The following is an 11,074-nucleotide window of genomic DNA, read 5'->3' as shown; positions in this document are numbered from 1 at the left end:
GGAGAGTGAACCAGGAAGACCTTGTTCTCTAACTCTGCCTTTCAAATAAATTTTTAAAGAACCTTTTGGAGAAATGACAAACCAATCTAACACGGGACATTTCTGTTTCTCAGAAAAAAACAATTGCTACATAAGTCAAAGTCAATTTATTGTTAAAGTCATGCCAAAAATGCTTAGCGGGTGCCGATGGTCACCTGCCACACTCGCACCAGGTTGTCTGTGTAGCCAGCAAACAGGGTCTGTAAAGGAGAAATGACAGGATGAGTTGTGAACTTCAGTCCCACTGCAACAAAGAGGGCTTTTCTTTAAAGGACCTTAATTCTTCTAATGACCAGACTGTAGCTGGTAGCTGTTATTCTTAGAGGAAGAAACAGCTATTGATAATACAATCATTTTAAAATTGATCAAATTAGTACCAGTGCATAAAAATGAAGGCTAATCACTACCTCCACATCACAGTTGAAAGGAACATGCATTCCACATTTCTTTCTTGGTCATCCAAGCCATTTAAAAAAAATCACTTTCCTTTATGTCAAAGACATTGGTCTTACCTGACAGACTAGCAAATAGCAGTATAGAGAAGAAATGTTGGAAGGTGAGTCAAGTGAGAAGTCAGACTTACCTGGCCATCAGCAGACCAGGCCAAAGATGTACACTGGGGTGGCTCTGCCTTGCTGCTAGTACTAATAACTTCTTGCTTCAGTTCATCTACAATGATCTTGCCTTCTAAGTCCTGAGAAATAAGTCAAAACCAGGGTGAGGATGCTGTTAATACATTTATACCAGTGATTCTTTTTAAAAAACCCAGTAACAGAGGTCTCCTCTCAAAAGCCCCTTTTTATAAATGGAGTCTCAACAGGATGATTTTGCCCAAGGGGACATGTGGCATTGCCTACAGGCATTTTCAGTTAAAACTACTAGGTGTGGAAGAGAGCTTACATGGCCTGTTACCAACATCTTGTGGATAGATGTCAGGGATGCTAACACTAAACAGACCCATTACACAGACCAAAAAGCCATTATGCAGAGGCTGCATATGCTGCCATAAATAATTATCCCTTTCAGTAGGCAAATATTCCCCTCCATTAAAAATCCCAATCCAGGGGACTTTTCTAGGTCTCCACCAACAGCTTGATGGTTAGCATTTGTTTAGTATGTGGGACTCCCAGCATCAAACCCATATGGCATGCTGTCACATTGCCAGGATTCGATCTCAGGCTTACCCAGATCTTGATGCTAGGGCCTGTGGCAGCACAGAGCCAGTAGCGGTTGGGGCTAAAGCACAGAGCATTGATGATGTCTCCTCCATCCAAAGTATAAAGGTGTTTGCCTTCATTGAGATCCCATAGCATGGCCTGCCCGTCCTGCAGACAGGGAAGGTGAGTCGGCAGCAATGTTACCTCTCCCAGATGCCAATCCCACCCACCTTAGGATTTTGTTATAATCAATTTTTTAAAGATTTTAGTCCTCTGAAAGGCAGAATGATGGAGAGGAGAATAGATACATCTTCTATCTGCTGGTTCACTCCCCAAATACCTGTAACAACTGTAGCTAGGTCAGGCCAAAGGCCAGGAACATGACAGAGCTCCCACATGGGTGGCAGGGATGTTAACTACTTGAGCCATCATCTGCTGCCTCCCAGGATGTGTCTCAGAAGGTAGCTGAGACTTGAACTAGGTACTCCAATATGAGATGTGTGCATCTCAAAGCAGCAGCTTAATGGGCTGTGCCACAAAACTCTCTTGCCCATCAGATCCTCCAGTACCCTGGCTTTCTTGAAAGCTACTGATTCTACCAATATTTATATCTACAGGCTTTTCCTTTAACAGAGGACATCTCAATAGCCCCATAAACTTTCTGATGGGTTATCAATAAATCACTATGATCAGTTCCAAACAGGATCCATCAATTGCTTCAAGAAACTTTACAGAGAAAACTTTTTTTTTTACCTTTTGAACAGTATGTTTCACCCATGTAATTTTCAGTAAGTGACCTTTGGAAACATACTCTTGAATAACCTGGCTAATACTTAGTTTATGTCAAAGACCCAAGGTATTCTTTCTATGAGATTGTCCCCCTGATTGAGACTCCTGGCCCCCAAATACCTTGCCTCCAGAAGCACAAAGGGATCCATCTGGAGACACTGTCACAGTGTTCAGATAGCCGGTGTGGCCAATATGGTTAGTCTTCAGCTTGCAGTTAGCCAGATTCCATACCTGTGTAAATGGGTGGGGTTACAGGAGCTCATATCAGCCAGGACTGGGAAGAGTCAAGCCCAGCAAAAGGCTTGGCACCTTGTTCAAAAGCTTTTAAGGGATATCAATTAGCTATTTAAGACCAACTGTCAAAAACCAATGGTCTGTACTGAGTAAATACCAAGAGGAAAAGTCAATTGAAGGAATCCACAAAGCTTTCAAAGTTGGAGCCTAAGAGGTTCTGGCTTGTACAAGCCCTCTATGCCAGCTCAAAACTCACCTTGACTAGCTTGTCCCAGCCACAGGAGACAATGATAGGATTGCTGCTGTTGGGTGAGAAGCGGACACAAGATACCCACTCTGAATGGCTCTCATCCTACAGAGAATAGAAAGGAAATAAGAGCAAACATTTCTATCTTAAACTATAGAACTCCATCCCTGATCTCAGTGGAATGAATATTGGCAGTACTGTGTTCAGATCTCCTAACTGAACCATGAAGAACAGAATCTCTTTAGTCAACACATAAGGCAAAGTTTAAAAATAAAGGATACGTGGGAACCTTGAACATGTGTTTGTTGCCTTCACTTTACCTGGACAGTGTATTTGCATACACCCAGAGTATTCCATAACTTGATGGTTTTATCTCGAGATCCAGAGACAATCTGACGGTTATCAGAGGAGAAGGCAACACTCAGTACATCCTTGGTATGGCCTACAAATCGTCTTGTGGTGGTGCCCCTGAGAAAGACAGCTCTGTCACTCTAGACAAACTTGACCAACATTTTTCTGGCATTCACCCCATCCCGGTGGACTGCATCACTAACAAGTCTTGTCTGAGTTTATGTCAGAGAATCCCTTCAGAATTGCAGGACATGTCCTCACTCCCACATGGGGATTGGCTGACAATGTCATCTGTCATCACCAGGATCCTCCATTATACCTGCCAACTGCCTTTCTAGAACAGAAATTCAAGATAAAACTTGTTTCAACTGCTGTCTACTCCAAATTGCTACACCTATAAAAACATTCAACCAGGCCGGTGCCGTGGGTTCTAGTCCCGGCTGGGGCGCTGGATTCTGTCCTGGTTGCTCCTCTTCCAGTCCAGCTCTCTGCTGTGGCCCGGGAGGGCAGTGGAGGATGGCCCAGGTTCTTGGGCCCTGCACCCCCATGGGAGACCAGAAGGAAGCACATGGCTCCTGGCTTCGGATTGGCACAGTGCGCCAGCTGCAGCGGCCACTTGGGGGGGTGGGGTGACCAACGGAAAAAGACCTTTCTCTCTTACTGTCTAACTCTGCCTGTAAAAAAAAAAAAAAAATTCAACCAGACTACTTCTCAGCAACCATAATTAAATCAAGGGGCCCCCTGAGGGGCCAGTGCTGAGACACACTGCCAGCATCCCATGTGGGCACTGGTTCTAGTCCCAGCTGCTCCTCTTCCAATCCAGCTCTCTGCTGTGGCCAGGGAAAGCTACAGAAGATGGTCCAAGTGCTTGGACCCCTGCACCCCCATGGGACACCAGGAAGAAGCTCCTGGCTTCAGATAGGCACAGCTCTGGCCATTGCAGCCATTTGGGGGTTGAACCAACAGAAGAAAGACCTTTCTCTGTCTATCCCTCTATAACTCTCTCAAATAAATCTTTAAAAAAAAAAAAAAAAAAAAGAGGGGGCTGAATAACTATCTTCTGTAGGTAGTTTTTACTTTATACTTCACCTTCCTCCTGGAAGATAACCTCCCAATTGCCATCTACCTCATTTCTTCCCAGCTTTTCCCCAAGATCCCACAGCTAGGTGAGCAGCTACTTGCGTTGTGAGATCCCAGAGGCGAAGGGTTCCGTCCCAGGAACCTGAGAGGGCAAACTGGCCATCTGAAGATATGACCACATCACTAACGAAGTGGGAGTGACCCCGAAGAGCTCGCTGCGGGATGCCATAGTTGGTCTCATCCCTAGTCAGCTTCCACATGATGATGGTCTTGTCTAAAGAAAGACAAAAGGGAAACTGGTGAGCAACTTTGCAGCCCACTTGCTGATCCTATTGAAAATTTAAGATATTACAAAATCATATGTAGGTTAACAAAGACACTTCGAGAGGAAACAAACTGTAGGTTATTTGCCAGGGCCCAGTGGCCCACAGTTCCAAAAAAGAGGCAGGTGGGCCTAAACTGTAGCATGAAAATCTAACCCAGGTGTCAGAGAATACGGTTACCCCTTCTTGAGATTCAAACTAATTCAACATCTATTTTGTATTTTGCCAGAATGCTTCAGAAAGTTCTGTGGAAAAATTAACTAAGTCATTTTAGTGCCCCCCTCTTAAAATTTCACCTCCCACAAACCGATACAAGTACCATTGTATCTGAGGGCTCCTGACCATTTCTAATTATTATTCCTAACTTTCGACAATTTTTAAGCTGTTAAGAACAAGCCGAAGGCACAGGGCGCCTCCAAACTCGATGAGGTTACATGGAGCGAGAATGGGGTGGATAATCGCAGAAAGAAAAGGTAGATCGGAAATCTGAGCCACAAGGTTCCCTGCAGTCCTCCCACTACCTATAAGCTAACAGCCGGGCGGCAGCTCAGAAACAGCCTCTGGATTTCTGCATGGATACTCAGATGGCATGTTGGGCTCATCACCGCCCCGCCCGGCCTTGTAGGCTCCTGGGCACATTCAGCTTTAGCTGCGAGCCAACCTCCAACAAACGTGGCAGCCACGAGCTGACAACACCTCCGGGTCTTATCTGCAACGTGGGCTGCCCGGGATGAGACAGAGACTCGGGTCCGCACTCCCCAACACGCATAGGGAAGATCTAGGACCCGTCAAATAACACGTTCCCAGTCTAACCCCGTGACACACACAACCTGGTAGCCACCCAATGTCCTGCCCCATACCTTAGCCTGTACTAACCTCGAGAGGCGGACAGTATCATGTCCGGGAACTGCGGGGTGGTAGCGATCTGGGTAACCCAGCCATTGTGGCCCTTGAGGGTGCCACGAAGGGTCATCTGCTCAGTCATGGCGGCAGCGGGTGCGAGTGTCGCCGCAGCGACGAGGATGGCACCGGATAGTACAGAGAGGCCAGCAGCGATACCGCTCCCGCCGCGGCCCTGCCGAGGAAAAGAGAGAGCAGCCCCCTGCCGGAAGCGGAAATATCCTCACATTCGCGCAAGACGGCGTGGCCCATAATTCACCTCTGTTCAAGAGGGCGGTGCTCATGATTCCTCTCTGCTCAAGATGGCGGCGCCACGTAGCGCGACCGGCGAGATAAACTTGCTTCTGGGGCCCCCTCTGCCACGTACCACAATATGGCAGCTCCGTACAAATACTTTCTGAAACAGACTACGAGATGTTTAAAAAGGCTCTGCAGATAATCATTAGAGCGTGAAATGACACAAGAGAGATTAACTGTAGGACACATCCCACACAAGGCTCGCCTAAGGGTATCTCCGCCTACTGATGGCATGGAACTAGCACCACCCTTTCCGTCTGGTGACTTGGCAACGCGGAAGGAGTTTAAGTTCTTTTTTTTGTTTGTTTGTTTCATCAACAGAAATTTGTTTTCTCATATTTCCGGAGCTGTAAGTTACATATCAAGTGACCAGGATGACTGGGAGCTACTACTGTAGGATGAGCTCCTTGAATTATGATTTTAATGTGGAAAAAAAAAAAAAAAAAAACCTGCTCAAATGAACTACCAGAACTAACAAATTTCCAAGCGCCGAGGGTTTTCATGCGGGAAGTTTATGCTGTCTCTGATGGTGCTGGTTGAGGCACTCCGTGTTGGAAAGTTCTTGCAGGATTAATGTAGGAGAAGGAACAACGCCACCTTGCTCCCAAAGAAAACACTAGAGCTCACGCAGAAAGGCCTGGAGAAGAAACTCTAAGTTCAAATGTCTGGGGATTGTAGTTGGAAGCTCTCCTGCGGGCCTGGGCCTGGTCATTCCACAGAAAAGCCCAGGGTCCAGGAGTCCAGGTGTCCCCTGAAGGAAATGACCCCTGATAGGGAAGGAGTGGACCAATAGTAAATACCTAACTGTTTGCCAGTTCTCTGATCAACCACAGATAAATAAGTATTGCTTAGCGGTCTCACACATCCCTGACTATAAAACAGTTCTGGCAGTGCCGCCAGCAAACATTTTATAAAGGAGTGGGGGTGGGGGCACAGATCTCGGATGCTTACTACCACTAACATCTATGCAAAAGGGAGGATTATATATTGATATTTTTGAAAGATTTATTTATTTAGGGGCCAGCCGGCTCTGTGGCATTACCAGGTAAAGCTGCTGGCTGTAGTGCTGGCATCCCATATGGGCATTGGTTAGACTTCCAACTGTTGCAATGCCAATCCAGCTCTCTGCTGTGGCCTGGGAAAGCAGTGGAAGATGGCTAATCCAAAGTCGGGAGCCAAGAACTTCTTCCAGGTCTCCCATATGGGTGCAGGGGCTCAAGGACTTGGCCCATCTTCCACTGCTTTCCCAGGTCACAGCAGAGGACTGGATCAGAAGTGGAGCAGCTAGGACTAGAACCAGTGCTTATATGGGATGCTGGCCCTGCAGGTGACAGCTTTATTAGCTATGTCACAGTGCCATGAAATGAGACTGGAAATAATATTAATATCTACATTCCATAGTGGAGTAGAGTATAAAGGGGTAAATGGGTAAACTGTTTGGAACAAACACTCACAGGGTAAATGCTAGAGTATAGTGAGCATGTGTTGGATACCAGTTGCTGGTTTAGGTTTTGGGGAAATAGCTGTCAGCAAAACTCACAGGGACTGTTTTTGTTTTTTCAGTTTACAACCTATGGCAGGGGATGGGTAGGCTAAGAGCAAAGATTAGAATAAAGACACTGAGATATGGGAGAGAGTGCTATAGGTATATGGATAAATAATATATTCCAGTTGGAGGGAAGTTATATGGGAGAATATTTCAGTAGGGGAGAAGTGTTCAAAGGTCCTGGGGCAGGGTGGTGGTGGGTCTGTGGCAAAGCAGGTTAAAGACCTGACCTGTAGCACTAGCATTCCATATGGGCACCGGTTCAAGTCCTGGGTGCTCCACTTTATTTATTTATTTATTTATTTATTTATTTATTTGAAAGTCAGAGTTACACAGAGAGAGAAGAAGAGGCAGAGAGAGAGAGAGAGGAGTCTTCCATCTGCTGGTTCACTCCCCAGTTGGCTGCAATGGCATGCCAATCAGAAACCAGGAGCTTCTTTCAGGGTCCCCCATGTGGGTGCAGGGGCCCAAGGACTTGGGCCATCTCCCACTACTTTCCCAGGCCATAGCAGAGAGCTGGATCAGAAGCGGAGCAACTGGAACTTGAATTGGCACCCATATGGGTTGCTGGCACTGCAGGTGGTGGCTTTACTTGGTACGCCATAGCGCCAGCCATGGCTGCTCCACTTCTGATCCAGCTCCGTGTTATTGGCCTGGGAAACAGTGGAAGATAGCCCATTTGCTTGGGCCCCTGCACCCATGAGGAAGACCCAGAAGAAGCTCCTGGCTCCTAGCTTGAATCAGCTTAGCTCCAGCCATTGCAGCCATTTGGAGAATGAACCAGCAGATGGAAGACCTCTCTCTAACTCTTTCAAATAAATCTTTTTTTAAAAAAAAATAAAAGTCCTGGGGCTGGTCCTGTGGCATACTGTGTAAGGCCGCCACCTGCAGTGCTGGAATCCCGTATGGCTGCACCCACTTGGGGGACCTGGAAGAAGCTCCAGGCTCCTGGCTTTGGATAGGCCAAGCTCCAGCTGCTGTGGCCATCTTGGGGGAGTCAACCAGTGGATGGAAGACCTCTCTCTCTCTCTCTCTCTCTCTCTCTCTCTCTCTCTCTCTGCCTCTATAACTCCACCTTTTAAATAAATAGATAAATAAATCTTTACCAAAAAATAAAAAAAAAAACAGTTCAAGGATCCTTAACTGGGGTATTGGAGGATAGTAGACATACACTCTCACAGGTTTGGCAAAAGAACTTGACATTGCTACCTGGAAGGCTTGTTGGAAGGTAGGCAGGCAATGGGAAGTGGCTGCTCACGTGTGTGGAAAAAAACCAGGATATCCACCTAGAGACTACTTGTTATCTTGGTCCCTTGCAGACTTTGCTACTTTCCTCTGTAGTCTCCATTGGATTCTACAAGATGCTGTCCTCTTAAGGCCCTAGACTTGTACATCATCTTGGCACCCCCAATTGGCAACCCTTTGGTTTTTCCAATACGGATCTACACTGCAATCCGTGTGTTTTGTAACTTTTTGTGCTTTATATTTCCAGTGGTGGTCGTAGAAGATCCCTGCCATCATCTACCCTCATGATTAGTTTCCTGCCAATGACTAGGGTCATACCAGAGCTTTCCTGAGCACTTGGCACAAATAGAGAGGCGAATGGCTACACTTGCAACACAGTGTAAACTGGGAGGGATTTCCTGGCTGAAGCTCTATAAACCAAAAGGATTTCTAATCTCCCTTCAAGAACATATAGTTCATTCATGCTTGGTTGACATCAGCTCTCAGATAATATAATTCTTTTTTTCTCCCTTTCAAGAAAACTAATCTATTCTGTTTCTTGAACTTTGCCTAGGGAGCCTTTTGGAAGCAGCATTCCTGAGGTAGGGTTGGGAGTTCAGGTTTAAAACAAGACCTTTTGGGTCAATCACACACACTCAAGGATGAGGCCACTGCCAGCTCCCTTGCCAGATATAGGAGGTTCCTAGGACCAGCACTGCTCTCTTCCCTGCGTGTGCCCAATTCTCAGGGTCTGCTTCTCTTTTGCCCAAGTGTCATCATGTTTTCCCTCCTCGATAGATGGAAAAGAGACCTCAGAAGGTACCTTCCCCCAGCTTCTCCCCAAAGTTATTCTTCATTCTATAGAACATGATTCTGGCCATGCCCTCCTCCTATGGGGCTGGGGTGGGGGAAATGCTGGTTTTATCCTGGAGTCTATCTGGACCCAGATGGAGTTGCCACTGGAAGTAGAGAGATGAGTAGACTGTATGGGGGCTCTCTGGACTATCAAGTCCTGCAATATTTAGGCTTTTCCTCTGTAGTTTTCTTCTAGTCATTCCTGCCTTCACCAGAGGAGATGCTGACAGGCCCCAGTGGTCACTGAAGGACAACTCTGAACCAAGGGAAGCATCATCCTTACCCAGAAACCATTTCAGGTATTGTTTATAGCAGCAACAGGATGGGAGGAGTAGTGCCTTTCACATTTAGCAACCAGCTGGAATTGAGAGGTATAGATACCTGGCTCAGGCCAGGGACATGTGTTGGTTGACCCTCTATCACCAAAGGGAGCCTGACCCATTCCATTTTGTTCCTCTTGCAAGAAGTCCACCTGTGCCTGTGAGGTAAGGCTTTCTTTCTTCTTCCTTCTCACTCCAGCTTCAAGGAAGTGGGGATGCCTACTGGAGGTGCCCTGGCCTTTGTAGGCAAGACTCATTGGTGGTCCACACCTTGTTGACAGAGCCCTTTCTGACTGTAACTCATGTTAATTCACTCTCTCCACTTTCCTTCCAAGTCCCTAAACTGCTCCTTCTCTCCCATGTCTGACTACGGACACCACTTCCATTCCACACAAGATAATAATCCTAAGGAGAAATTGGAGAGGCTCTTTTAATAAAGGCTGTGTAACCATTTCTTTTCTGGAAGGGGTCCCAAGGACCTGCATGGTTGGAAAGAGCTCCTCAGGCTTACCTGACAGAGATACATAATGTCTTCTCTAGGAGGAGTGGCCTCCATCTTGTCCTGCCAGCATTCAGATCTGTGGGGGGTTTGAAGGGTTGTCCAGCTTTTCCTCAGATGCAGAGATGAAGGCTGTTGTGAGTGGCTGTGAAGGACTGAAGGACAAGTGTGTGGCCAGGACCAGAGGTTTGTTGAATGCCAGCTAAAGTTCTGGGCTTTTCAATATACTTTAAGATAATAACCAAAATTTTTACTATCACTCTGTGGAATCAGTGTGACTGGCTCTGGCAGGCCACACTATATTTTGTGGCCACACTAATCCTCCCTTCCTCTTCCAACTCCTCAATTCTATCCACATAGGACCTTTACATACATTGTTCTTTTGCCTGGGAGGCTCCTCCTCCCATATCCAACTCCCCTTCTTGTAGTTAAATCTAAACTTCTTTGAGCATGACAGCTCAGGTTGCCTCCTCAGGGAAGCCAGCTGTGACCCTCAGGTCTAGGGCAAGTTACTGTTTGAGCTCTCATAGCAGTGTAGTGGTCCTTACCTCAATATGTAGTTGAATCCCCTCAGGGCTCTTTTTTACAAGCTGAATAGTAAAAGTACTTAAAGAAGGTTGTTTCAGGCAGAGATATCAGCTTGGCTACAGAGGGATGGCTTTGAGAGGTAAGGTGAGAAAAATTAAAATCCAAGGTAGTCTGGAAGACATTTACATACAAGGAATTTGGATATTATTTTTAAACCCAGAGCAGTCTCTATAGGATTCTGACCTCATCTCTCTCCTACCAAGATTTTATTTTACCAGAAGGCATTTTTTATCAGAGTAAGGGATGGGTTGAAGGAGTAGGACTAGAATCAAGAATTAGGAAGCTACTGTAGTAATCAAAGCAAAGAGTGAGTTAAACCAAGAGGTGATACACTGGATAGGAGGGTCTTTAGGAGAGCCACAAAAGTCCTACTAAATGGTATTAAGGAAGGAACTGAGTACATGCTAAAGGACTTATGATTAAGGAGTTGAATATGTAAGGTTGTCACAAAACACACCAAGCACTGAAGTAAGGGAAAGGGTTTACTGGGGAAAACCCAGCAGATCAGAGGGAAGGGGCAAAGAAGGAAAGAGAGAGAAGGAGAGTGTAAGAGAGAGAGAGACAGAGAGGAGAGGAGCTAGCAAGGAGAGGAGAGAGAGAGCAGAGAGGAGCCAAGAGAGAGAAG

General features: G+C 46.3%; 1 protein-coding gene and 2 non-coding genes across 3 annotated transcripts; all 3 read right to left on the bottom strand.

The window, feature by feature from the left end:
- Nucleotides 1-127: 127 nt before the first annotated feature.
- RACK1 (receptor for activated C kinase 1) lies at nt 128-5,316 on the bottom strand. The gene is made up of 8 exons (XM_062212267.1): nt 5,097-5,316; nt 4,000-4,171; nt 2,787-2,934; nt 2,476-2,571; nt 2,106-2,216; nt 1,224-1,364; nt 623-733; nt 128-239 (listed from the first exon to the last, which is right to left on the bottom strand). The coding sequence occupies exons 1-8, from the start codon at nt 5,203-5,205 to the stop codon at nt 174-176; spliced, it is 954 nt and encodes a 317-aa protein (XP_062068251.1). The 5' UTR covers nt 5,206-5,316; the 3' UTR covers nt 128-173.
- Nucleotides 3,047-3,125, bottom strand: LOC133774726 (small nucleolar RNA SNORD96 family). Its single transcript, XR_009868124.1, has one exon. It is a non-coding gene; the product is annotated as a small nucleolar RNA SNORD96 family (small nucleolar RNA).
- On the bottom strand, nt 4,764-4,831 carry LOC133774731 (small nucleolar RNA SNORD95). The gene has a single exon (XR_009868129.1). It is a non-coding gene; the product is annotated as a small nucleolar RNA SNORD95 (small nucleolar RNA).
- Nucleotides 5,317-11,074: the final 5,758 nt, after the last annotated feature.

The sequence above is a fragment of the Lepus europaeus genome, chromosome 15 (assembly GCF_033115175.1).
Source record: "Lepus europaeus isolate LE1 chromosome 15, mLepTim1.pri, whole genome shotgun sequence".
In the NCBI taxonomy this organism is placed as follows: domain Eukaryota; kingdom Metazoa; phylum Chordata; class Mammalia; order Lagomorpha; family Leporidae; genus Lepus; species Lepus europaeus.
Note: the sequence above shows the minus strand (reverse complement) of the source record. Positions and strands in the feature narration are given on the sequence as shown.

What these genes read in the sequence shown, in the direction of transcription:
- RACK1 (XM_062212267.1), bottom strand. Translation starts at nt 5,205, where the DNA reads ATGACTGAGCAGATGACCCTTCGTGGCACCCTCAAGGGCCACAATGGC. An exon ending in CGCCTCTGGGATCTCACAAC is followed by an intron (nt 2,935 to 3,999) that starts GCAAGTAGCTGC and finishes TGTCTTTCTCAG; the next exon opens with GGGCACCACCACAAGACGAT. An exon ending in TTTGTGCTTCTGGAGGCAAG is followed by an intron (nt 1,365 to 2,105) that starts GTATTTGGGGGC and finishes CCCTGTCTGCAG; the next exon opens with GACGGGCAGGCCATGCTATG.